General features: G+C 40.4%; 8 protein-coding genes across 9 annotated transcripts in view; 1 reads left to right on the forward strand and 7 right to left on the reverse strand.

Annotated features, from left to right (window-relative positions):
- Positions 1 to 569, reverse strand: part of LOC118276972 (uncharacterized) — a 4,951-nt gene extending 4,382 nt beyond the window's left edge. The window contains exon 1 of the mRNA XM_035595610.2: positions 97 to 569. The gene's annotated coding sequence lies outside the window, so the exon portion shown is untranslated. The remainder of the gene's footprint in view (positions 1 to 96) is intronic.
- Positions 1 to 9,016, reverse strand: part of LOC118276642 (uncharacterized) — a 23,142-nt gene extending 14,126 nt beyond the window's left edge. Inside the window, exon 1 of one of the 2 annotated variants that reach the window (XM_050699920.1) lies at positions 8,828 to 9,016. The gene's annotated coding sequence lies outside the window, so the exon portion shown is untranslated. The remainder of the gene's footprint in view (positions 1 to 8,827) is intronic. The other variant, XM_035595024.2, reaches the window with a different exon arrangement.
- On the reverse strand, positions 4,282 to 21,913 carry LOC118276702 (uncharacterized). Its single transcript, XM_050699922.1, has 2 exons — positions 21,707 to 21,913; positions 4,282 to 8,202 (listed from the first exon to the last, which is right to left on the reverse strand). Exon 2 carries the CDS (start codon positions 8,200 to 8,202, stop codon positions 4,693 to 4,695), a length of 3,510 nt encoding a protein of 1,169 aa, XP_050555879.1. The 5' UTR covers positions 21,707 to 21,913; the 3' UTR covers positions 4,282 to 4,692.
- Positions 9,689 to 13,195, reverse strand: LOC126911651 (uncharacterized). The gene has a single exon (XM_050699934.1). It carries the CDS (start codon positions 12,694 to 12,696, stop codon positions 9,919 to 9,921), a length of 2,778 nt encoding a protein of 925 aa, XP_050555891.1. The 5' UTR covers positions 12,697 to 13,195; the 3' UTR covers positions 9,689 to 9,918.
- Positions 14,238 to 16,834, reverse strand: LOC118276700 (uncharacterized). Its single transcript, XM_050699971.1, has 2 exons — positions 15,865 to 16,834; positions 14,238 to 14,457 (listed from the first exon to the last, which is right to left on the reverse strand). The coding sequence occupies exon 1, from the start codon at positions 16,817 to 16,819 to the stop codon at positions 16,307 to 16,309; it is 513 nt and encodes a 170-aa protein (XP_050555928.1). The 5' UTR covers positions 16,820 to 16,834; the 3' UTR covers positions 14,238 to 14,457; positions 15,865 to 16,306.
- LOC118276701 (uncharacterized) lies at positions 17,208 to 21,700 on the reverse strand. Its single transcript, XM_050699921.1, is given in 3 exon segments — positions 17,208 to 17,983; positions 17,986 to 20,911; positions 21,402 to 21,700. Coding segments are annotated over 2 exon segments (3,513 nt in total). The 5' UTR covers positions 21,402 to 21,700; the 3' UTR covers positions 17,208 to 17,396.
- Positions 21,914 to 22,043: 130 nt separating the features above from the next.
- LOC118276757 (gastrula zinc finger protein XlCGF26.1) lies at positions 22,044 to 24,247 on the forward strand. Its single transcript, XM_035595282.2, has 2 exons — positions 22,044 to 22,325; positions 22,583 to 24,247. Exons 1-2 carry the CDS (start codon positions 22,140 to 22,142, stop codon positions 23,858 to 23,860), a joined length of 1,464 nt encoding a protein of 487 aa, XP_035451175.2. The 5' UTR covers positions 22,044 to 22,139; the 3' UTR covers positions 23,861 to 24,247.
- LOC118276706 (zinc finger protein 568) lies at positions 24,245 to 26,317 on the reverse strand. Its single transcript, XM_035595200.2, has 2 exons — positions 25,998 to 26,317; positions 24,245 to 25,834 (listed from the first exon to the last, which is right to left on the reverse strand). The coding sequence occupies exons 1-2, from the start codon at positions 26,181 to 26,183 to the stop codon at positions 24,677 to 24,679; spliced, it is 1,344 nt and encodes a 447-aa protein (XP_035451093.2). The 5' UTR covers positions 26,184 to 26,317; the 3' UTR covers positions 24,245 to 24,676.
- Positions 26,318 to 26,400: the final 83 nt, after the last annotated feature.

The raw sequence follows: 26,400 nt of genomic DNA on the forward strand, positions 1-26,400 counted from the left end.
GGTATTCGTGGTACTCTAAATTTGGGAAAGATGCGTTATTTCATCTTTATAAAAACATTAGTGCGTGAGTCATCTAACTCAACAAAAACGACTTACCGTGTAATCAATGGCTTTGAAATCAGGAATATTATATTTGCTTGTGAGCTGGTTTCAATGTAATTGTTGATAATGATTTGACGGACACACTGAGTAAAGTACCGGCAAGTAGTAAACAAAACACAGCTGCTCTGTGTACCTTGTAGTTTACACAACCATCACTACCACAGACGACACACACTGACTGTAACTATATATCAAGACCTTGACTTATCTAGTGTTTTACCGGCTTCTTCATTCATTCACTCTTTTATTCTATTTTTCATTCGGTCACCCTTTTATTCAATTCGTTCATTTGTTCCGCAGATTTGTTCGTTGTATCTTGCTAGCATAGATAATAAAGATTGGACAACGTATTTTTCTACTTAATTTGTCACTTGCTGTTGTATTCTCTATTTAATTCATTAACCGCTGTTAAACGACGGCACACCACTAGTATACAAACTATCCAAATGAAACGTCTCTCTGTCATGAGAATATTCTCAAAAAACTATAGTACCTATAAAATCTAAAATCAAGGCAAAATATGGTACAATTTATTTAAAAACGATAATATAATTTATTGACATAAATTCAAAAAACAAATTACAAAATGAATAACAACATAATAGGCACGCATCTAAAACAAATACATAATATATAATAATGTTATTAAATTGTGCAAATGCAAAACAAACAAATGCTACTTTAGTGTACTCTGCCAATTAATACTATATTTTTAATTTCGATTTTTGTCCAAATATCTACAATTAATTATAATTATTATGTTAATAAAAGCACAAACAAACATACACTAGTCAAAACAAATACAAGTCAAGAGTCATTAAATAACCCGCCCCTGATCGTTCCCGGCGCAAAAGTGCCCATAACACTCGCCGCATTGCCTCGCTGAATTACGATGGCCATCCTTTGCACCAAGAACGACTTGGACCGGGAGTCACCAGTGGCCTCCTCGAGCCTACGATCCAAATCCCCCACAAAACTATTTGCCTCCGCACTCCAACAGCCCAGAGTCTCCACAGCAACCGGCACAAAATGGTAAAGCTGACCCAAGAGAGCGTACTTAAGCCTTTTTTTAGAACAGGCATCTTCAGCAGCGGCAGAGGCAGTGTGCATGGTGCGACTCAGGTGACTGGCGGCGACAGTGCTGACGCATGTTGCGTCCCAGATTAGGCACTTCCCGTTTTTCCATGGCACCAGAGTCAGTCCATCCGGCCTCTTACCATCAGACCTGCTAAGACCTGGAGGCTCAAGCATGCAGGGGATATTTGCCGAAATAAGAGCCCTACGGATTATGTCGTTCAAGGCATGGTGACGCGGGAACCTCCCTGTGCAGCGCCGACAGTTCAGTGCGTGATGGCCGTCAGCCTCCACCATGGAACTGCAGGTGCATGTATGAGGTTCGCACACCTTACAGCCCAGGCGGAGAGCCACCGCCACACGCAAAGAGTCATCGTCGAGCAGAGTGCCTAATCGCCTGTGAGGTTGCGACACTGCTCGTAGTCTGGCCTTTTCGACACCCACCGCACCCTCTAATAACTGCTCTTGAAGTAGCTTCACGCCGATGTCATCCCACGCTCGCTGATTCTCTCTCATCGCTTTGATTCCGGGATTGCTGCACCCGAGTTGAGGGTCAACCAAGCCGACACAGCATCCGATACAAAGGGCAAGCTTCCCCCGTCACCATTAGTAGCGAGTAATACAGTGACTAGGTCAGCAACCCCATGCGCAGACGCCAAGAAAGCCGGCAGACCCACATCCCGTGCGCACCGAACCCCGAGACCACCACATCGAATGGGCAGAGCCGCCTGTCTCCACTGGGGCCCATCTAAGGAGACATTTAGAATAGACTCCACTACCAATTTCAACGCATTGTCCAACGAGGAAACTTCCTCAGGATAAAGCCAAGTGGGGGTGGTCCGCAGCAGATATGTGATCTTCGGAAGAGCGAAGCACATGCGCAACAGGATAATCGCAACGTGAGCGGAAAGATCTTTAAGTCGCTCGCGAGTAGAAAGGAGGAGTCGAGTCCGAGCAGTAATGGCTTCAGGAACTGCACTGGGAAAAATAGGGGATCCCAAAAGATTAAAGTTCGAACATGAAAGTTCTCTGAGGCCAGGAAGAGAGGAGTGGAAACGAGAAAAGTGTGTACGAGCCGCAGTGCTACAGGGGAAGAATTCGCACTTCGAGGGATTCACCTCCAGGCCCAAGTCTCTGAGGCGAGGGATTAGAGCCTCTAAGTCCTGATAAACGTCCTCAGGTCTGCCCCCGATAGTGCCATCGTCAAGATACCACACGTTTAGGCCGGATTTCAGCTCAACGATCGCCTTATGAATGGCCAAACTGAAAACAAGTGGCCCGAGAGGGTCCCCCTGCTGGGCTCCCACTTTAGAAAGAATAAGACTGTTATTGGAGAAAAGATTAGAAGGCAGCCTGTACACCTGATGAAGGAAGGGATACAAAGATGGAATTTTTTCCCTTACCTCACTCAACAGAACGTCTCTCTCCAAAGTATTGAACGCGTTGCGAATATCGAGTTTCAGCACAACCGCGTCTTCGTTCTCCGGGTCCATCACAAATGTTCGCGTCGCGTGTATGGCAGCTTCGCACCCCAGACGTGTGCCAAAACCCAGCTGATGAGGCTGTAAGTAACGGGCCATATCCTCTTTGACTGCGCGACAAGCCAATTTTGCAGTAAGACGCCGAAAGACACTTCCAACTGCTATTGGTCTTAATCCGCCATCTTTTTTTTCCAGTGCAAAGAGGGATGCACCGTACAGGAACGGACAAACGCACGGGTTTAATTGACCGCTCAGCAAGAAATTCGCAAGCCTAGCCAGACCCCCTACAAGGCGCTTTCCATTGTCCCCGGCAGACACAGAGGTCAACTCTTTGAGGTGCCCCGGACGGATCCCGTCCAAACCCGCTGCTGATCCAGAGTAAAAAGAAGCCAGCGCCGATAGCACGTCCTCCACAGTGACTGACAATACCGTAAAAGAAGGGTCAGGTTCTGGTGGAAAACTGAGAGGACGCGAAGGATCAGGATGCTTAAGCTTCAGTGAAGCAAGGGTGTCGGCATCCCCCCGAGCGAACGAATCATCAGACATCAAAAGCCGTACCGCTCCCCTCAAATCACCCTCAAAAACCTTTGTTTCAATATTTTTTTTATTGGACCGGGAATCCGACCTCCTACTTGCGTACAATTCATTGTCATGACAATTCACAGGTGACATAATGTTGGCTTTGACCTTAGATGTCATGTTACCGGGCAACTCTTTCGCTGGGACCCTTAAAGCAGTGTATGCAAAAGAAAGAAGAGCACTCCACTCATCTACCCCATTATTTGCAACACACGAGTCTATGATATCGCACAGTTTCCCTGCCGCCTGATTCCGAGCACCCTTAGGTATATGTCTTAAAACAGGAATACTAGCCTTGAAGGCAGCTAGCCTGTCTAAGGGACTCTGGACAGGGGAATGCGGCGGGGGGGCCTGTCCCGACGATGATGTGTCAACTGTGATGACCGGCGAGAGCTGTGACACTGCACCAGAACGCGATGCATGTTTGTGCATGCGCCCGATGTGCACTTTCAGCCCGTGCACAGAGAAAACACGAGCTGATCCTGGGCAGTGGGGGCAAGTTAATACTGGCATATTCATGTCGGACAGTAAAAAAAAAGCGCTCGGAAATGCACAAGGATTGGGAAGTATAACAAAATCGGCTAAATTATTTAAAATACGCAATAAAATACAACCAATTCCATTCAATACAACAAACAATAAGTACAACAATAATTTAAAATAATACAGCAATTACATTAATGTCAGATAAAATAAAATAATAACAATACAGAAATCAAAAATAGTCAAAAATGTCAAAAGAATAAAATAATATTAGTAAGTAAATACATTAATCAGACTATAATGTGATAGGCGTACTTCTAATAAGGCTGAGTACTCATCAATAATTTTTTGAGATTATTTTTCTCACCAAAACATATCAAACATATGAAAAAAGTAATGAATTAGTTAGCTACTTTTTTTTGTTTCTACGACGCAAACAACCTTTGATATCAAATAAACGTAAAAAAAATATTAAAATGGCCATAATTTTTAGGGGGAGGGGAGTCGACCCCTTCGACCCAGGACAACTTAACGGGTTAGAAATCACATTGTATGTACAAAAAATTGACGTAAGTACAAAAATACGTCACAAAGAAAAAAAAAATACAAAAACTAAGACGTTGTTAAAATTACAACTATACAAAAACACAATGTCAACATTAAAAAGAAAAATTATAAAAGTTCCATAAAATATAAATCGCTTGGAGAGAACTGCCCTCTGTTGTCCTCCGCTGGAAACCTGGCGAACTTGACTTTTGAAGAATCAGAGTGAATCCTGGTTCCTCTAGTGGTCCCAACGCAAACCTCGGTCTCGTACAGGTAACATTGATTACCTTTGCAGTATTGAGCGATGGATGTGAGATCAAATCAGGAGCTTTTATTTAAATGTGTTTTGTGTTTTCCCAAATCTCCCCAATTTTGGTAAAGTGACAATTAATTGGTAACCAACCCAATTAATTGACTTAATTGTTTTCTAATTGCACAATTCTGCGTGCACAAAAAACTCCATGTATTTATCCTGAATCATTAGATGTTCTAATTCTTTTCTAACTTCATTATTCAAGTCATAAGAGCGATCTCTCAACACATACACTGCCATGCGTCGCTGAGTGCCTTCTGCACCAGCCAACATTCCTTTCAATACTGACTCCATGAACTTAGCTCTCGAACTACCATCAGGAAATTCTCCTAAGTAATCCACAAGGGTTCCTGTATAAAGTTCTATTATAGAGTCGAAGTACGTAGTGACCAGGTCAGAGACCTCCTTCGCTATGTACCTCCCGAACACAAAGCCTACGGCCTCCACGCCCTCCGTCCTCTTCCTCTTCGGGTCGGCAAACACTTCTGGCAACTGTTTCATGCTCTGCCTAACTGCCTTGAAGTACAACATAGTCAGGTGTATTTTTACATACTTAGAGAAGTATTCTTCTTTTGGCAGCAAAGTCTGAAGCCAAGTTAATATCTTCTCCATTACTGACAAACAGACCGAGTATTTACTGTCTAGAAATGCCGCATTGTATTTCAAACTATCAATAGTTTGATGCAGTCTTTTTTCGAAGACTTTTTTTGAGGTGTTGTCACAACGTAGACTGCTTAAGCATTCCAAAAACCGATTTCCAATTTTAGTAAATCTCCTCTCTAAATCTTCATCATTTTTAGATAGGTTAAGGTACCTCATTATCATTGCAGGAAAGGGCAGCGGTACTACATCTTCTCCTTTCATCTCAAACAGCCAAGTTAAAATAGTTTCAATTGTATCAACTTCTACATCTGGAAGAAGTACACATAATTCACGTAAGAGATCTTCTCTAATCGAAATGTTGTTACTTACAAAATATAAAGTTGCACAATAATCAGGTTTAATCGCATATGGGATCCATTGGATTCTCAATAAAGAATTTCGAAGTCTTGTTTTGGATGACAAGTCAACACTGGTAAGCAGAGGTTTTATTATTTCCCAAACACCGAGATCAGCATAATGTCGGAAATAACGCAACGCTACGTGCAGTGCTACAACGGGCCGCAATTTCGCAGCTGATGCGAAGGTGTCGAGAACTGGCCCTCCTTTAGAGCGCAAACTGAGTGCCAGGGCCACTCGGACCGTGCGCCGCTCCATCGCTAATGTGCGGATAAACTCGGCTCTTTCTATTTCACGACATCGCATCGCTCGCGTCGCCACAGCTTTCACGCCAGCCCTACTCCAGCCCCATTCTGCTAAACTGACTATAGGCCGGGCGCGATGTGCGCAAGCCTTCAACGCCGCTCGTAAAACGTCTTTCTTTTTCTCAGTTGCATCCACCTCAGACAACATGTTTTCGAAATCTTGGTACAATAGACGCACCAAGGGACGCGCTTGTTTTATAATATTACGTTTCTCACTGTCCTCCGAGGCGATCTTCTCTCGCAACGCAGTTCTGAAGTACATTGGGAGCTGTTCATTTTGTGTAAAGTATACTACTAGCTTCGAAATGAACCTGTCGAATTTTTTTCCTCCTCTGGCTATTTCATCTACAATTTGTTTAGATTCAAGGGCTAAAAGGTCATGACGAAGCGCGTTCAGTAAGGCTGCCTCATCACAACGAAACTTTAAATTTTCGCGAAGCAGTTCTTGGCGCCCAATTTTGGCTTTATACAAACGTTCTAATAAAGGACGTACAACTTCTTCGTCACTTAATGCTAAACCTTTGATAATGCCAATAACAGGCGCCACTGTTTGAACGTGAATGCCATAAACTTCTATAACATCGAGTAGTTGATTGAGGCGCTCCGCTGCTTTGGCTGGCTCCGAATCTGCAGCAGCCGCTAACAAGTTTTGGAGACCAACTGCAATACGCAGGCGTTCGTCCACTTTTAAAGAATACTCCTTTAATGAGGAAAAATTATTAAGAAAAGCATTTACAATCGTTGGTTCGCACTCGCCTGCTAATAACTGACGAATTACAACTGCATGCAGGCCTTCGTAACACGCTGCCTCAGAGGGACCGCCATCGAGACCTAACCCGCGTCCAAAATCTAACAAGTGTTGCCAAACATCAGCAGGCAGGCGCCACACAGCAGCTCGCTTCACCAGACTGCGCACAACGGCACCACGAATGTGAACCGGTTCGTTGCTGTGCCGCGCAGCTAGTTGTAACAGAGCTGATACCGCGTCACTGCGTCCACCGGTCTTGCTTACTAAAACAAGAAAGATATCGCGTCTCCTTTCAGCAGAGCCAGTAGATCTTAATCGTTGTCCTAAATCGTGTAGAGCCCGATCGAAACCAATGAAACGGAACTCTTCAAACAATAGCTGTAAGTCTGATTTTATGTTACCTTCGATAGTCACAATATCCCATGCCATGTAGCCTTTTTTTTCACCCATTTTCATATGTTTTGTCATGCGTCTACATGTAAACTGTTCGGATGTGAAAGGTGCATAATGTACGTCATCAAATACATGAGATGAAGTATCGGATTGTTGAGGTGATTGGGGTGTTAAGTATGGCCATTCCTGTACGCATTCTCCAATATCCTTTACAACAAATACTCTTTTTTTGAATGCTGCTCTTTTTTGAGGATGTAGACGTTTAATCAGTGGTTCTACCGCTTTGTACTGGAACCAGTGCTGCAAGTAGCTGGCCCTCGCAAGCTGCAGCACAACTTCCTGGCACTCGTCGACACTGAGCCTCGCAGCCAGTGTGGGGATGTGCAAAATGTGGGCCACGTACAGCTCCAACTTGTTTGTGACTCTAGATTTATGGCACCGCACGATGTAGTCAGTCGCCAGTGGACTGAATCTCTTGAACTTATCAAAGCTGAAATACTTTTCCGTGATGTCGAGAAACACATCAGCATCCGATTTCAGCACGCATTTTATACTATTGTAGTAGGCCTGTTCTTGTTTCAGGTAGCAGTTCTTAACATCGTCTTGTGTCGCCAACGAATCAAAATATATTTTGGCGACTGTAGAGCATTTCTCGCACAAAACTTTTAAATAGTGAGGCGACAGTTTGGCCAATATCTTGGGGACTTCTTCCAGTATGAAGCGATTGCTGCAGCGGCTGAGGAACTTTATGGCGAACTCGAACGAGTTCTGTTTGTAGTACTCATAGAACTCCTGGCACTTGGCGGGTTCCCGCAGGTTGATGTACAGCCAGTGCCTCATCTTGGAGACTGCCGGGGAAACCATTTCAGGGAAGAGAGTGTCTTCCAAATATTGAGGGTTGATGACGTCATGGCGGTCTAGCAGCCACCGGGCCTTCAGCGCTCTGCTCACAAACAGCATGTCGTCGTGTTTCAGGTTCCGCAGGATGTAGTCTGCGTCTCCGAGTGAGACGGCGAGGTCTACCTTGAACAGTCGGTCGGCTGGAGCCTGCTCGGGTACTGCCTCCACATCTTGGACCGTGGTTCCACTCTCTCTAGCCGCGCGCACCAACGAGTTGAGGTGTCGGTGCCGTTGGCCTAGAGTGTCTCCCAACAACATAACTGGTGAATGTGGAGCCATCTGTGAATGAACAAAATAAATCGCAATCAATACTAGATACCTATCTTAACAAATAGGTATAGAACATTTCTCGTTAAAAGTATTTTTTCTTTTTTATATGTATTAAAATTAAAACAATGCATGTTTGAGATCACGTAAAACGAAGTATTCTGTGTTTAAGATAGTATTAAGCCAGTAGATGCTGTTTTGGATTTGGATATCTGGAAAAAGGAACACTACACTAACACTTATCATCATCATCATCAGCCTGTTACTAACACTTATATTAAAAGATTAATTATAAATACCAACACACCTACTAGAGTTTTCGTTCATTAACAAACGTAGGTACATACCTAGGCTATACCTAAACCTTATTGTGGCAATCTTATGTGTCTTAAGGCCTTGACATGGCAACGTCATGATTACGCCCTTGTAGGTACGTAATCGTTAAATAAATAAAGACACATAATACAATTGTAATGTAAAATACATACCAATCTTTTACAGAAATATTTCATAGGTACTTACCATGAGAAATAGCTTTAATAATCTAATCTAAAATATAGATAAAGTCTCAAATAAAAATATTACCTAGTTGGTAAATATAAACAAATACAAATACTTATTAATAGCTAATACATACCTCTAATTACGTATCACTTCAGGTATTTCCTGTCATTCGATGGTAAATACTGAAAAACTCTTACAAAATTAATCACGAATATTGAATAAATACGTATTTTCACTGCTACGTAGTTGAATAAACTTTTGTGTTGTGAATCATAATAACCTAATATTCTAACCACAGAGTGTACACCGGCTCTCTGACCTTCGAATTAATTTGGGAATGTCTGCACATCACAGCCACACCCGAACAAAATGACGTCATCGGAATCGGGTTCCCTCTATCTGGCAGAATTTTAATGCTCCGAAATTTGTTTGGCATAACACACTTGGCAGAATCTTCTTTAAACGAATATACATATGGCATTAAAATCATTTAATATAATTATTGTTTTGTCGAATGTTTATATGTCCGAATTTACAAAGGCATACTTTTAAGATGGTAGAATTTTATTTCGCATAATTACGTTTGGCAAAGCTTAATTTTGTATAATTTTGTTTCACATAAGGTTTATTTAGAGCGACGATTGTTTGGCATAATTACACTTGGCATATTAAGAAGATGGTAGAATAAAAGTTAGTGAAGTGACAGGACCGAATCGCTGCAAAACCGACTGCACGTAGTCTTGTTTGTCCTACCCCTAGAGTGCAATTTAAAATCGCGTAGGCGCGCAGCGCCGGAGCCGTGACAGAAACCATGCTTGCTTGCATGCTACTTGCTTGCTTGCATGCTTGCTTGCTTGCTTGCTTGCATGCATGCTGCATGCTTGCTTGCATGCTGCTTGCTTGCTTGCTTGCATGCATGCTGCATGCTTGCTTGCATGCTGCTTGCTTGCTTGCTTGTTTGCATGCTTGCTTGCATGCTGCATGCTTGCATGTATGCTGCATGCTTGCGTGATAGATGAGTCTTTCAATTATTATGGATATCAAAAGTATGCCAAAAGACGATTCTAACTGTGAACATTCTGAGATATGATGGTTCTACTTTTTAATTATTATGGTTATGAAATTTATGCCAAAAGACGATTCTGACAGTGAACATTCTGCAATATGATGGTTCTACCTTTCAATTATTATGCGTATCAATTTATGCCAAAAGATGATTCTGACTTACAAAATTACGAAATTTCTTTCTTTCGTCATAAATCTATTCATCCAATCCAAGATCGTTTCGAAAACTTTCAAACAGCACGCGTACTTCGTGTCCAAGAATGCGGTGTTATACAGCAAACTCATTAGGACTTGATTAAATCTTCTATGGAATTCTCCATGTTCCTCACGGCGTAGAGTATTTAAATGTTCTAAAAATCGGTTTCCTATCTTAAGTAGTCTTTTTTCCAGATCCTCATCATTTACAGAGAGCATCAAATATCGTATAAAAACAGCCGGCGTCTTGCCATCACTACTGTCCAAAATGTCTAACAATACTTTATCGATTGACTCATCGGCTTCTGGTAAAATTCTGGACAGTTCTTGAAGAATGTTTAGACCAACCGACTTAGAGATCTTATTGATGGCAAGGTAAACATTAATGCAATAATCAGCCTTAATGGGAGATGGAATCCAATGAGTATTGGCTAGTAAACGACGGAGTCGTTCGCGACGTGTTAGGTCGACCGTGGATAGCAACGGTTTAATGATATCCCAAACACCTAGCTCAGCAGTGTCGCCTCGTCGGCGGAAATACTGCAAGCCAGCCCGCAGAGCTGCCGCGGGACGTAGCTTCGCAAACGAAGTGAAGGTGTCAAGCACTGGTCCTTCTTTGGAGCGCAAACTGAGTGCTAGGGCCACCCGAACCGTACGCCGCTCCGCCGCCAATGTGCGGATAAACTCAGCTCTTTCTATTTCACGACAGCGCATCGCTTGCGTCGCCACAGCTTTCACGCCAGCCCTACTCCAGCCCCATTCTGCTAAACTGACTATAGGCCGAGCGCGATGTCCACACGCTCTCAGCTCCGCGGCCAACTTGACAAAGTCGGCACCCGCTTGATCTAACTCTTTTAGTTCTTGTTCCAACTCCAACTCCTGGCAGATAAGACTTGCTAATGGTCGAATCAATTTTATTTTTAGACCGCGTATGATGGGTATACGTGGCCGTGGTGGAAACCGAGGCGGGAACTGTGGCCAGTGTCGTGGCGGGAATTGTGGCAGGTGTCGGTGAGGAAATATAGGAGGTTGACAACGATCCGACATGTCATTGCTTGTTGGTTCACGCCGAATACTGCGTGGTGGAAAAGTTCTCATTGGTTGTTCAAACCCGACTACGGTGGATCCTCTTGGTGGTGTCTCTTCTGGTGGCTGTAAAATCTTTTCTTTTAATGCATTCTTGAGTTGAGTTGTGAAATCTTGCTTTTGGTCGAAGTACACAACTAGCTTTGCAGTAAAACTGTCTAATTTTGTGTTGCGTACATACAGGATATCAACAACTTGTGTCACCTCAAGCGCGAGTGGGTCATGGCGCAACGCATTCAATAGCGCTGCTTGATCTCGCCTGAACGTCATACTGAGGCGCAGCAGCTCGCGCCGCGCTATCTTTGCGTTGTAAAGTCGCTCCAGCAAAGGTCGCGCGACATCCTTGTCCTGGAGAGCTAAATCCAACACAGCTTTCACGACAGGTGAGGATGCCTCGATACGGATGTGGAATGCCTTTAGCACATCCAACATCTGACTCAGGCGCTGCGCGGCAACTGCAGGCTCAACATCGACAGCGGTCGATGTCAACATATTTTGAAGATTAGTGGTAACGCACACCTGTTCTTCCGGCTTCAGAGAATATTCTGCCAAAGTTGAAAAATCTCTTAAAAAAGCATCGCAAATGGTTGGTTCGCACTGGCCAGCCAACAGCTGGCGAATTACAACAGCATGTAGTCCTTCGTGACACGCCGCTTCTGGCGTCGTTCCGTCCAGCCCCAGCCCGTGTCCGTAGTCTAGCAGTAGTTGCCAAACGTCGGCAGGGAGGCGCCACACGGCGGCTCGCTTCACAAGACTGCGCATTACAGCGGCTCGGGTATGCGCGGGCTCGTTACTGTGCCGTAAGGCGAGCTGCAAAAATGTTTTCACCGCATCCGTACGACCGCCGGTTTTACTAACCAAAACCATAAAAATGTCACGTCGCCTGTCTGGGGAAACGGTGGCAATTAACCGTTGGCTCAATTCATGCAGTGCGCGATCGAATCCAATAAAGCGGAACTCATCGAACAGCCGGTCTAGATCAGTTCTTATTTTCCCAAAAACGTGATTTGGTTCATAATTATCTCTTTCATAATTAGCACTTGCAAGCCCAAAACACATGCCTCCCGACATAAGCGTATAGCGCCCGCCCGAAGCAAAACGAGGCTCTGCTATAATGTCTGGTACGAAATCCCGATCATCAAAAATGTGAGGTCCACTAATGCCAGGTCTAATCGGAGAGCCAGGTACATCGTATGGCCATTTCTCCACTAATTCACCGACGTCTTTGTCAACAAAGACACGTTTCTTGAAAGCAGGTCTCTTTTGAGGATGTAGACGTGTAATCAGCGGTTCTACCGCTTTGTACTGGAACCAGTGCTGCAAGTAGCTGGCCCTCGCAAGCTGCAGCACAACTTCCTGGCACTCGTCGACACTGAGCCTCGCAGCCAGTGTGGGGATGTGCAAAATGTGGGCCACGTACAGCTCCAACTTGTTTGTGACTCTAGATTTATGGCACCGCACGATGTAGTCAGTCGCCAGTGGACTGAATCTCTTAAACATATCGCAAATGAAATACTTTTCCGTGATGTCTAAAAACACATCGGCATCCGTTTTTAATACGCATTTGATGCTGTTGTAGTAGGGCTGTTCTGCCGTCATAACGAAGAATGCAGTAATCGCAAAATGGCGGTTTCGAGATAAACGCGGGAAAGACATTTTAACATATTTGAGGAAGTTGTATGTATTTTATAGCCATTCAAATATATCAGTAAAATAGGAAAAAAATTAAGCTTTTCAAAGATAATTATCTTATGTTTCATAAATTTGTATGTCCATTAATAATGCGTATTATTGCGTTTAGCTTTAGCATCGGGCCTTGTGGAAACCAGAGGATACTAAGATTAAATGCAGCAATTGCGTTCATTACTGCATTATGGTCTAGCGCATGTTGATTACTGCATTGTTGCTAAGTATTAATTACCGCTTTTTGATGTCCGGGGCTAAGTCGATGTATAGTAACCTAACCAAATAAGGCCTATGCCCCAATAAAGCCTATTTTAAAAATTTCCCTCTTCCCGATGTCGAATGGTCGCCAAAGTTTGTAGAAGTGTGCATGCACATTACTTAACTAATTTGAGCACAGCAAGCAACCCGTGCCGCGATTATGTTGGAACCTACAGACGAAAACAATCACGACGTGGAGCGCACTTTAGTTTTTATAAAATTCGAGTAGCGTAAACTGTTAGTATTTTTATATTTATCAGTATACGACGTGCCGTGTTTTGTCTATATGGCAATTATACATTTAGCCATCTCCTCACATTAGTGTAATAGCTATAATATCGGTGTATTTCATATAATCGTTGTTTTGTTTACCTATGTGCCATGCCCTAATAAAGCCTACAAAAAAAACGTGTAGGCCTTATTACGGCATAGTTGTTTTTCAGTAATTTCATAGAAAACGGATCACCAGCTTCTGTCAAAAAGAAAGCCAATGAATTTTGCAAAAGATGGAAAACGCTGTTAAAATGGTAGAAAGGGGTAAACGGGGTGAATAGATACGGAAAAGGGGTGAATGGATATCGGGAAATTCTTCATAGTATCTATTCATCGAATTTTATGCACCCTGTTTTACCCGGTAGGCTGCTGCAGCCAGATATAACTTCCAAAGAAGTACGCATCATCTAAAGAGTGGTTTCCACTACACGAAAGCTAGGTCGGTCGCTAAATTGGCTACAGAACAAGAAGTTATTCTCATTCGTTTGACTGATGCTGGGGTAGGTACCGATGACTTCAAAGATGTTACTTGGGTATTACATGATGAGAAACTCGTTTAGCCTGATGTATAATGACCAAAATTAATTAATAAGATCTCATTACATTTATTATAAGCATTGACAAAGTTTTGTTATAATTAAGTAGTTGAATACTTACTAGTTTTTATTGAGGCCTTATTAAGACATAGGGTTCCCAATAAGGCCAAAGTGACACTTTAGTTATTTGTGTTTACAAAATTGTAATTTTTGTTTCTAAAGCCATTTTGATTCCATTATTATAAAGTTTAATAAATAAATATAAGATTTTGAAATTATCAGCCCATTGCCATTTTGGAAACCGAGGCGGGAACTGTGAACCTACGAGCTAGGCGGTAATAAAAATAAGGTAGGCCTTATTTGGTTAGCTTACCGTATACCTAATATCCTCTTACAAGGATTTTTGAAAGAAAAGTTTGTTCTGTGGTTTAAACCGATTGCGGGGATATTAAAATTAAACAATTTGTAGAAGAAAATTAATCTTTATTAAGACAACATTCATATTAACATCAGTTAGACTGACTCATATATTATTTAATAGTAGGAACATATTAGATTAATCTCTAAGTAGTAACAATATTTTCTATATTACCTGCTTAATTGTAAGCGTTTTTAACATGTTTCTTCCGCGGGAATTTTTGACAGACATTATGAAGACAATGTTCTAAAACAAATAAATAATAAATGTATATTAAGCAGGAAACAAAACAAAAAAAAACACGTAACAAATCGAAACACGACACGAAATATAGTATACTAATACCTTAAATCTACTATAAACTAACTACCTAATCGGAACTATATATTTTGTCTATAGATACCCAAAGTTACATTTCTGTTAAAAATATTAAATACCTACATATCAGATAGCTAACTTTACCTATCTGTTAGAAATATTGAGTACCTTTATATTCTTAATAATTCTATCAGATAGGTAACTTTAATTATTCTTTAGGTACAGTACGATCAACGTAACTTGGCGAGTCTGAACTTCGTGCAGAAGGTTGCGTAATAAGTCTTTTTAAGAACCAAATGGTGGCATGAGGCAACGTACGGGGGGCGGCGATCTAGGCTAGAGATTGACCATTTCTAAATACAATTGACCCTTTATCGATCAAATATCGCAATCGATATTTTTATTTAGAGTTTATTGATTTTTTTATATGATATATTAAACGAAATAAAATTAAGAAATGTTAATTTTGTCATTAATAAACGATATTTCGACATTGAAATAAAACTAAAAGAATGTATTTTCTCAATTGAAAGTTATGATTTACTTGAATATCAATTATCATTAACGACTATTTGAGTAACAACTATTTAAGATAATTAAAAAATATATATAACATTGAAAATAAATATATTTTTGTGTGATATGATTGCAATCGATTTTAAGAAAATCGATTAAACAACATCCTCATGCACGCCTACTGGACATCCCTTTTTGGTTACTTCGGCAAGCTTCGTGCTTATTCGGCAATACTCGGTACTCGGTACTCGGTGTCTCTGTCACACATTAGCATCGGTGTCGTGTTCGTGTCGCTATATTTGTCTTGAGTGCAGTCGAATGCAAAACTTTTCGTATTTCGTTATTACGGTTGTTAATTTTTATTGTTAAGTTTTTGTTTAGTGTTTAAGTTTGTATTATTTTGTTTTATTGTTTTATTTGTATTTCGTCACTGTATTAGGGAAATTTTATTAGTATATTATAAAAATTGCATTTATAGTTTTCTTCACGAATGTACTTGCGCTAAAGTGGCTAAAGTTCGCAAAGCCTACGTTCAGACACGCCAAATTACGTAACAAAGTTCCAGAGTAGGTATATATTTAGTTGTCGTTGTAAGTTTTATTTTAAGATTTTATTCCTACAATTAAATTATACTTCTATATGATAGATATTAACCCTTAACGATAATGTTAGATACTAAAACGGTATCTTTTCCCTGTAGGTTATAGGTAATAAAACCAAAATCTAACCGCCGCGTCAGATGACAGCTTTTTTATTTCAAGATCCTGATGCTCTATAATACACTACATATAAAAGCAGACTATAATTATAAAAACTTACCAAAATTTCGTTCCATTAAAAAACAACAGCGCACCGCGTGCCGCACGTCTCACTTCGCCGAACGATGACGACGCACTGATTTGCTTCAACAAAACGCGGCACTGTATCGTACGGTTACCATCTCGCGATCTTTTACTACGCACAAACGCAGTAATGTGGAGTACTGCGTTTTGGCTTAGCAGCTGGTCTATAGATATTAAATTAAAATGTTACAGTAATGGCTATTACTGCACTTTATTTTAGGGCATTCCAACAAATACTGCATTCTTCTTTAGCATATGTTAAATACTGCGCTTTTTCTTATCATTGATATAGTTTTCATGTAAGTACTGCGAAAATCGTATGCTAAAAAACATACTTCCGGGAACTTTTTATATGAAATATGTTTTTTTACAGGTTAATAAACTCCTTGGGATCCCATTTCTTGCAAAAAGTAAAAATCTCAAAAATGTCGATTACTGCATTTTTGGTTATCAGGGCAGTGTTCTTGATCGAGATAGCATTTCTTAACATCGTCTTGTGTCGCCAACGAATCAAAATATGTTTTGGCGACTGTAGAGCATTTCTCGCACAAAACTTTTAAATAGTGAGGCGACAGTTTGGCCAATATCTTGGGGACTTCTTCCAGTATGAAGCGATTGCTGCAGCGGCTGAGGAACTTTATGGCGAACTCGAACGAGTTCTGTTTGTAGTACTCATAGAACTCCTGGCACTTGGCGGGTTCCCGCAGGTTGATGTACAGCCAGTGCCTCATCTTGGAGACTGCCGGGGAAACCATTTCAGGGAAGAGAGTGTCTTCCAAATATTGAGGGTTGATGACGTCATGGCGGTCTAGCAGCCACCGGGCCTTCAGCGCTCTGCTCACAAACAGCATGTCGTCGTGTTTCAGGTTCCGCAGGATGTAGTCTGCGTCTCCGAGTGAGACGGCGAGGTCTACCCTGCTCTGTACCGTCATGTAGTTTACACAACCTATACTACCACAGATGACACACACTGACTGTAATCTAACTATAATATATCAAGACCTTGACTTATCTAGTGTTTTACCGGCTTCTTCATTCATTCACTCTTTTATTCTATTTTTCATTCGGTCACCCTTTTATTCAATTCGTTCATTTGTTCACTATATGTTGCTAGCATAGATAATAAAGATTGGACAACGTATTTTTCTACTTAATTTGTCACTTGCTGTTGTATTCTCTATTTAATTCATTAACCGCTGTTAAACGACGGCACACCACTAGTATACAAACTATCCAAATGAAACGTCTCTCTGTCATGAGAATATTCTCAAAAAACTATAGTACCTATAAAATCTAAAATCAAGGCAAAATATGGTACAATTTATTTAAAAACGATAATATAATTTATTGACATAAATTCAAAAAACAAATTACAAAATGAATAACAACATAATAGGCACGCATCTAAAACAAATACATAATATATAATAATGTTATTAAATTGTGCAAATGCAAAACAAACAAATGCTACTTTAGTGTACTCTGCCAATTAATTGACTTAATTGTTTTCTAATTGCACAATTCTGCGTGCACAAAAAACTCCATGTATTTATCCTGAATCATTAGATGTTCTAATTCTTTTCTAACTTCATTATTCAAGTCATAAGAGCGATCTCTCAACACATACACTGCCATGCGTCGCTGAGTGCCTTCTGCACCAGCCAACATTCCTTTCAATACTGACTCCATGAACTTAGCTCTCGAACTACCATCAGGAAATTCTCCTAAGTAATCCACAAGGGTTCCTGTATAAAGTTCTATTATAGAGTCGAAGTATGTAGTGACCAGTTCAGAGACCTCCTTCGCTATGTACCTCCCGAACACAAAGCCTACGGCCTCCACGCCCTCCGTCCTCTTCCTCTTCGGGTCGGCAAACACTTCTGGCAACTGTTTCATGCTCTGCCTAACTGCCTTGAAGTACAACATAGTCAGGTGTATTTTTACATACTTAGAGAAGTATTCTTCTTTTGGCAGCAAAGTCTGAAGCCAAGTTAATATCTTCTCCATTACTGACAAACAGACCGAGTATTTACTGTCTAGAAATGCCGCATTGTATTTCAAACTATCAATAGTTTGATGCAGTCTTTTTTCGAAGACTTTTTTGAGGTGTTGTCACAACGTAGACTGCTTAAGCATTCCAAAAACCGATTTCCAATTTTAGTAAATCTCCTCTCTAAATCTTCATCATTTTTAGATAGGTTAAGGTACCTCATTATCATTGCAGGAAAGGGCAGCGGTACTACATCTTCTCCTTTCATCTCAAACAGCCAAGTTAAAATAGTTTCAATTGTATCAACTTCTACTTCTGGAAGAAGTACACATAATTCACGTAAGAGAACTTCAGAATCTCTAATCGAAATTTTGTTACTTACAAAATATAAAGTTGCACAATAATCAGGTTTAATCGCATATGGGATCCATTGGATTCTCAATAAAGAATTTCGAAGTCTTGTTTTGGATGACAAGTCAACACTGGTAAGCAGAGGTTTTATTATTTCCCAAACACCGAGATCAGCATTGGAAGCATAATGTCGGAAATAACGCAACGCTACGTGCAGTGCTACAACGGGCCGCAATTTCGCAGCTGATGCGAAGGTGTCGAGAACTGGCCCTCCTTTAGAGCGCAAACTGAGTGCCAGGGCCACTCGAACCGTGCGCCGCTCCGCCGCTAATGTGCGGATAAATTCAGCTCTTTCTATTTCACGACAGCGCATCGCTCGCGTCGCCACTGCTTTCACGCCAGCTCTACTCCAGCCCCATTCTGCTAAATTGACGATAGGCCGGGCGCGATGTGCGCAAGCCCTCAACGCCGCTCGTAAAACGTCTTTCTTTTTCTCAGCTGCATCCACCTCAGACAACATGTTTGCGAAATCTTGGTACAATAGACGCACCAAGGGACGCGCTTGTTTTATAATATTACGTTTCTCACTGTCCTCCGAGGCGATCTTCTCTCGCAACGCAGTTCTGAAGTACATTGGGAGCTGTTCATTTTGTGTAAAGTAAACTACTAGCTTCGAAATGAACCTGTCGAATTTTTTTCCACCTCTGGCTATTTCATCTACAGTTTGTTTAGTTTCAATGGCTAAAAGGTCATGACGAAGCGCGTTCAGTAAGGCTGCCTCATCACAACGGAACTTTAAATTTTCGCGAAGCAGTTCTTGTCGCCCAATTTTGGCTTTATACAAACGTTTTAGTAAAGGACGTACAACTTCTTCGTCACTTAATGCTAAACCTTTGATTATGCCAATGACAGGCGCCACTGTTTGAACATGAATGCCATAAACTTCAATAACATCGAGTAGTTGATTGAGGCGCTCCGCTGCTTTGGCTGGCTCCGAATCTGCAGCAGCCGCTAACAAGTTTTGGAGACCAACTGCAATACGCAGTCGTTCGTCCACTTTTAAAGAATACTCCTTTAATGAGGAAAAATTATTAAGAAAAGCATTTACAATCGTTGGTTCGCACTCGCCTGCTAATAACTGACGAATTACAACTGCATGCAGGCCTTCGTAACACGCTGCCTCAGAGGGAGCGCCATCGAGACCTAACCCGCGTCCAAAATCTAACAAGTGTTGCCAAACATCAGCAGGCAGGCGCCACACAGCAGCTCGCTTCACCAGACTGCGCACAACGGCACCACGAATGTGAACCGGTTCGTTGCTGTGCCGCGCAGCTAGTTGTAACAGAGCTGATACCGCGTCACTGCGTCCACCGGTCTTGCTTACTAAAACAAGAAAGATATCGCGTCTCCTTTCAGCAGAGCCAGTAGATCTTAATCGTTGTCCTAAATCGTGTAGAGCCCGATCGAAACCAATGAAACGGAACTCTTCAAACAATCGCTGTAAGTCTGATTTCATGTTATCTTCGATAGTCACAATATCGCATGCCATGTAGCCTCTACATTTCCTTTTTTTAATCATGCGTTTAAATGTAAACTGTTGGGATGTGAAAGGTGCATAATGTACGTCATCAAATACATGAGATGAAGTATCGGATTGTTGAGGTGATTGGGGTGTTAAGTATGGCCATTCCTGTACGCATTCTCCAATATCCTTTACAACAAATACTCTTTTTTTGAATGCTGCTCTTTTTTGAGGATGTAGACGTTTAATCAGCGGTTCTACCGCTTTGTACTGGAACCAGTGCTGCAAGTAGCTGGCCCTCGCAAGCTGCAGCACAACTTCCTGGCACTCGTCGACACTGAGCCTCGCAGCCAGTGTGGGGATGTGCAAAATGTGGGCCACGTACAGCTCCAACTTGTTTGTGACTCTAGATTTATGGCACCGCACGATGTAGTCAGTCGCCAGTGGACTGAATCTCTTAAACTTATCAAAGCTGAAATACTTTTCCGTGATGTCGAGAAACACATCGGCATCCGATTTCAGCACGCATTTGATACTATTGTAGTAGGCCTGTTCTTGTTTCAGGTAGCAGTTCTTAACATCGTCTTGTGTCGCCAACGAATCAAAATATATTTTGGCGACTGTAGAGCATTTCTCGCACAAAACTTTTAAATAGTGAGGCGACAGTTTGGCCAATATCTTGGGGACTTCTTCCAGTATGAAGCGATTGCTGCAGCGGCTGAGGAACTTTATGGCGAACTCGAACGAGTTCTGTTTGTAGTACTCATAGAACTCCTGGCACTTGGCGGGTTCCCGCAGGTTGATGTACAGCCAGTGCCTCATCTTGGAGACTGCCGGGGAAACCATTTCAGGGAAGAGAGTGTCTTCCAAATATTGAGGGTTGATGACGTCATGGCGGTCTAGCAGCCACCGGGCCTTCAGCGCTCTGCTCACAAACAGCATGTCGTCGTGTTTCAGGTTCCGCAGGATGTAGTCTGCGTCTCCGAGTGAGACGGCGAGGTCTACCTTGAACAGTCGGTCGGCTGGAGCCTGCTCGGGTACTGCCTCCACATCTTGGACCGTGGTTCCACTCTCTCTAGCCGCGCGCACCAACGAGTTGAGGTGTCGGTGCCGTTGGCCTAGAGTGTCTCCCACCAACATTACCGGTGAATGTGCAGCCATCTGTAAATAATAAGCAATCATTATAATTCGTAAGTTTACTTGCTTACTTCTCTTACGATGTTAAATAAATAGGTAGACTATTGTTTAACTCTCTTACCTTACCTATACGTAGAGAAAAATCATATATGCATGCATACTTACGTTCTAAAAAATTAAAGCGGAGCTAGTGTTTGAGATCGAGTCTCAAAGACTAGCTCCGCTATTATAAGGAGCGCGTGGGTGGCGTAAATATAAATATGGTGTGTATATGTTGCTCTTGTATCATTTTAGATTTTGACATAACAAGTACATAAGCACTTAAAACAATTAATAGGTGATTAATTAACATGAGAGTGAGTAATATAATTATCAGAGTTGAAACTAAACATTTGAATAGCTTTGCGTTCTTTTCATAAATTATTATTCTTACATCGAAATGTGTAATAACAGAACATTATTGTGGATCTCATTTAGGATACCTTAAGTCAAAGATAGATAAACAACTTCTTACCTTATATTCCGAAATTAATCTGATTATTTAGAACTCATAGAAGACTGTGATTAGTGATTTGTTCTGATAAACAACACTAACTAGCTTCAGAGCTGAATTACTGTCTAAACTGACCAAAAATAAATTCATTTTCCACTGACTTGACCTTGATATACTTTTAGACATATTCTGTGATTCCTAGGCAGCTATTTAGACTGTGATGTTGAATCATCTGTTGACTGTAATGGACGCTTCACTATTATTGTATACCTATTGATAAAATATTTTGCTGCGAATGAAGTTTAATAATTATGTACCTTCCCTACCTTATACGGTTACTCTTTTATATTCGTTATGCCTTCATTTCTTTTATTTATACCAGAAGTGATTTATAAAATAATATTGCAATCTGTAATTTGATTAAATATAACTCTGTTAATAATCAATCATCACACTGAAAATTGGTTACTATATTTGATTTTCCCTTGCCCTTGGATCATTTATTTAATGTATCAAAAGTCTAGTTATTCTACCGATGAGAGACAACTAGGGACAACACTATGCTCAAATACGCACCATAAAGTAATATCAATGCACATATTGTCTATGATACGCACTCGCTAACTGTCCCAACTCTACGGTTTTATGACGTATGTCACTGTCAAAACGTAACTTGTAAGGATTTATTTATTGTTTTTAACCGTGTTTGGGTACAATTTTATTAAGTTAATAAGCTTTATAGCAAGATAAAACATTACAATGGACCCAGAAGCTGACATAACGTTGCGAGCTCTCAAATTCTTGACGAGTGAATCTAACCATGTGTGCAGGTTATGTTTCGCTTCGACAGAAAAGGAAGAAGTCTCGATAGAAGATATAGTTACACTCCAGAGACCGTATTTGAACGAAACTCTTACGTTCGTGGACATGTTCCATGAGCTGGACGTGAGTTCTTTCTTTACCACTGTTTTTAACTCGTATCCTGTAGATGTAATTTTTCCAGATTACTTTTTGCGACAATGTTGTTATGCTTGTTTTACAGTGAGCTATTAATAGTATAGGGTCCAGATTATCCCTTAATTATTCTTATTTGACTTGGTTTAGAAATACTTATTGTCAATAATATAACATCTATTTACTAAAGAGTCTGAGACATGTTTTTGTATGAGTTTGTAATGTAATTTTACATTTTGTTTTTTCAGGTTCTAGAAGAACCGTCACTACCTCAAGTTCTATGTGTGAGTTGTGCCACTATGACTATAAACACTTACCTTTTCAAGAAGTTATCTCAAATTTCTACTGAATACTGGAACAAGATCTTAAACAGAGTCAACACAACTTTAGATCAATCTCAAACTATTAGCTTAAATGTTCAAACAGCATATTTCATGATGAGGGATAATGACAATTTTCTATTTACTAGTAGAAAACGACATACTGTTAGGAATAAGAAAACTGTACTGAATAAATTAAAAGAAATAAGTAGGACTAAGCAGACTTGTTACAAAGTTAAAAAACTTAAATCTAGTGTGATGTGTGAAGAATGTGGGGAAAAATTCACATCAAACTGCCACCTTGTGAAACATATGAAGGTCCATAGCAACTCCAAATTTCCTTGCTCTCAGTGCCCAAAAGTGTTTGCTACACAACTACAGGTGGAAGACCACGCAGAAAGAGTGCATTATCCAAAAAAGATCAATTGCACAAAATGTTCAAAGATGTTTAGCACAGAGAAAATGTTGAGATTACATGACAAACTGCACCATGTTGCTGCTATATGCAAATTATGTTTCGTCCAGTTCCCTTCTAAGAAACAACTCCGAGTGCATCTGGATAAACATGAAGTCAATAAATGTTCTCGCTGCAATAAGTCTTTTCTTAACAAGCAGACCTTCAAGTTCCACTTAAGAATTTGTGGCAATCTGGATGATAGACAGCCAAGTTTCTTTTGTGATATTTGCCATAAAGGCTATGTGAGAAAGAATGGTTTGAGGACACATTTGAAAACAGATCATGGCTTTGGAAATGTCCTGTCTTGTAACTGGTGTGGAAAAAAGTTTGATGCTATAAGTAGATTGAACAATCATATTGTAAAACATACAAAGGAAAAGAAATTTCATTGTGAACATTGTGGAGGGAAGTTTGTGACACAAGCAGCCTTAGTCTACCATACCCGCCTCCACACTGGTGAAAGACCTTTTCCTTGTGATATGTGCAATGAAAGCTTTCTCTCAGCATCTCGGAGAATGGAACACAAGCAGCGGAAGCATTTTGGTCCCACAAAAGAGTGTCATATTTGTCACATTAAATTCATCACAGGCCATCAGTTGCGGAAGCATATACAGAGACATTACAACCCACATAGCAAATTGTTTGTGCCTGAAGCAGTAGCTCCATTCTCATCGTATCAGAGTATAGCTGCAAATACTAATGATAAGGCAGAGCAGTATCCCAACATTTCGAAGTTATTATCCATGTGATTAGATGCTACGACAATTCAGATGATCATGTCTAGATTGAGCTGGACTATTTTACACATAGCCATTCTGTATTCAATGTTACAGAGTTATAAGTAATAGTAAGACAATAGGAGTCGCTTGATCTTATGCACATTAACAAGTGCCTAGATAATGTTTGTTAAAAGTAATACAATACATAGTTTATGAAGCTAAGCTTCACTGGCCTGTTAAATTTGTGGAAGTTGCATTCATTTATTCTTAGATCTAATGGTACCAATAGTAGCACATCACACTTTGAAATCCTCACGCATTTTTGCTCTAGCAGAAGCCACTTTTCTATTTCTAAAAAACTAAATAACATTGAACTGTGAAAAAAACTGTATTTCTAAAATAAAATACGAAATCTAATATTGTATATTTCATTTAATAAGTGAATTAACTTTTAAAATACCATTACACACAAGCAAAATTTAATAAAAACAAGAAAATATTTTACTAATATTAAGAGGTAGCAATCATTTAAAACCCTGTAGCGATTTAAATGGCAAACCTTAGGCAGTTATCCCACCACTGGTGCTGAGCGAAAGAGAATGACTAGAAAAGATGGTTTAGTCATTTTGGAGTTTGTTAATAATTAATTCACAACAGTATGTGTAAGTGAATAACTATAAATATTAGCATATTTTATTCACAGTATATTAGTTGGTCTCTCACCAGCACTGGGACAGTTGCCTTAACTTCTCTTATATTTTCCAGATATTATATGTACCTTACCTAAGCTAAGATACAATAGAACACTTGATAAGCTTGATTATAAGGATTAATTGATTGATAAATTCAGATTTGATTGACAATTACATTTTTTAAGCTGTCTCTGAACCTCACTCTCATATTCTCCACAGCTGGGACATTAGGAGGGATGAGACTTCTTCCAGCATATAACTTGTTGGAAGGATCATGATGTTTCTTTATATGCTGTTTCAAGAAGTGAGGGGTAAAGAATTTGCGAGAGCATATCTCACACATGAGTGTTGGTCCAACATGTTTGAATTTTATGTGTTCTGCTCTAGCAGAAGCATTTACAAATCTCTCGTCGCATAAAGTGCAACTGTAGGGCTTGTCTCCAGTGTGCCTCCTAGTATGGTACAGCAAGGCCTCTTTGGAGACAAATAGTCTACTGCACAGGTAACACTTGAAGTTCTTTTCACCCGTGTGTTTGATCATATGAACCTTCAGATAACTTGGTGCAGTAAACTGCTTATTGCAGTATTTACAAACATGTGGCTTTGCATTGCCATGAACAAACCTATGGTGGACTCTCAATCCTCCAGGAGTACTGTACCCTTTTCCACACTTTTCACAAAAATATGTCTTCACAATTTTACTCCTTATTGGATGTGGATCTAATCTATCTTCAAGACATAACTTGACATGTTTTAAGAAATATCCTTTAGTGTTGTAACTCTTACCACACTTGGGACACTCACTCTTAGATACATGTTTTTGTTCATGCACTTGTAGTTTATCTAAACTTTTGAAAGACTTTCCACAGTCTTTGCACACAAATACTCCGTGTGCTGAATCCCTGTGTTGTTTCAAACTATCCTCTGTGCACCTAAATTCATCACATTCGGAGCATTCATATTTATCTTGACTTTGTTCATGTGCAGTCAGGTCACTCTCATCATCCAAAGTATCATTACATTTTTCACATACAAATGAATCAGTTACTATGTTTGGTTTTGAAGGCTTTTTCTTTCCAGTATCATTTTTAACCAATATAAGCTGGCAATCTTGTTCAGTGACTGCTATGTACAGGGACTGATCTGCATTGACAGCATTTAGATCAACATTCAAACTGCTGCTCAGATTGTTAAACACATTTTTTAGTACTTCTGTTGATTTCTTACAACTTGCAATAAAGTTTAAGCATTCGAGAGCTTTGTCAACACATGCCATACATACTGCATCAATCCCAGATATCTCTTCACAGACCTGTAATTCAAAACAAATAGATATGTAAATAAATGAACCTCTAATGTGGATGTAAAAATAATGGTTTTTATAATATCAATACGAAGCAACTTGAATCAACCAACTTAAGTTGTTTCTCAAGCCAGTAAGTTATATTAAATTAACATTGTAATTTTTTACTTACTTCAGGCCCTAACAAATTATTCAAAACATCCGATAGAGGTTGAAAACACGTAGAGTCGACCGATACAGAATCTTGAAAACGAACATAATGGTCTTGGATATCCTTTAGGCATAACCTGCAATGGCTATACCGATTTTCACTCAACACATTAGATACTAGAACATTTATTTCAGATTCTTCAATCATTGTATCGAATTAACTCACACTGCGTCAAACTTTAATTTATCAAAAGTTATCATTCAAAGCAGACCGCGCGCTTAAATTTTTTCGTTCAAGAACCACCTTCCCACGTAACAGCTTTGACGCCATGAAATGAAAACAAAATGGCGGCTGTAAATAAAACGATATGTAAACTATCTAAGTTGAAATTAAACAATGAATTGTTATTTCCAGTGGTAATTAC

Source organism: Spodoptera frugiperda, chromosome 17 (genome assembly GCF_023101765.2).
Source record: "Spodoptera frugiperda isolate SF20-4 chromosome 17, AGI-APGP_CSIRO_Sfru_2.0, whole genome shotgun sequence".
Taxonomy (NCBI): domain Eukaryota; kingdom Metazoa; phylum Arthropoda; class Insecta; order Lepidoptera; family Noctuidae; genus Spodoptera; species Spodoptera frugiperda.

Bases quoted from the DNA above. Each gene is read 5' to 3' on its own strand.
- LOC118276702 (XM_050699922.1), bottom strand. From the start codon at position 8,202: ATGGCTCCACATTCACCAGTTATGTTGTTGGGAGACACTCTAGGCCAA.
- LOC126911651 (XM_050699934.1), bottom strand. From the start codon at position 12,696: ATGTCTTTCCCGCGTTTATCTCGAAACCGCCATTTTGCGATTACTGCA.
- LOC118276700 (XM_050699971.1), bottom strand. From the start codon at position 16,819: ATGACGGTACAGAGCAGGGTAGACCTCGCCGTCTCACTCGGAGACGCA.
- LOC118276757 (XM_035595282.2), top strand. From the start codon at position 22,140: ATGGACCCAGAAGCTGACATAACGTTGCGAGCTCTCAAATTCTTGACG. The intron at 22,326-22,582 runs GTGAGTTCTTTC...TTGTTTTTTCAG, and splicing joins ACATGTTCCATGAGCTGGAC to GTTCTAGAAGAACCGTCACT.
- LOC118276706 (XM_035595200.2), bottom strand. From the start codon at position 26,183: ATGATTGAAGAATCTGAAATAAATGTTCTAGTATCTAATGTGTTGAGT. The intron at 25,835-25,997 runs GTAAGTAAAAAA...TTTGAATTACAG, and splicing joins ATAATTTGTTAGGGCCTGAA to GTCTGTGAAGAGATATCTGG.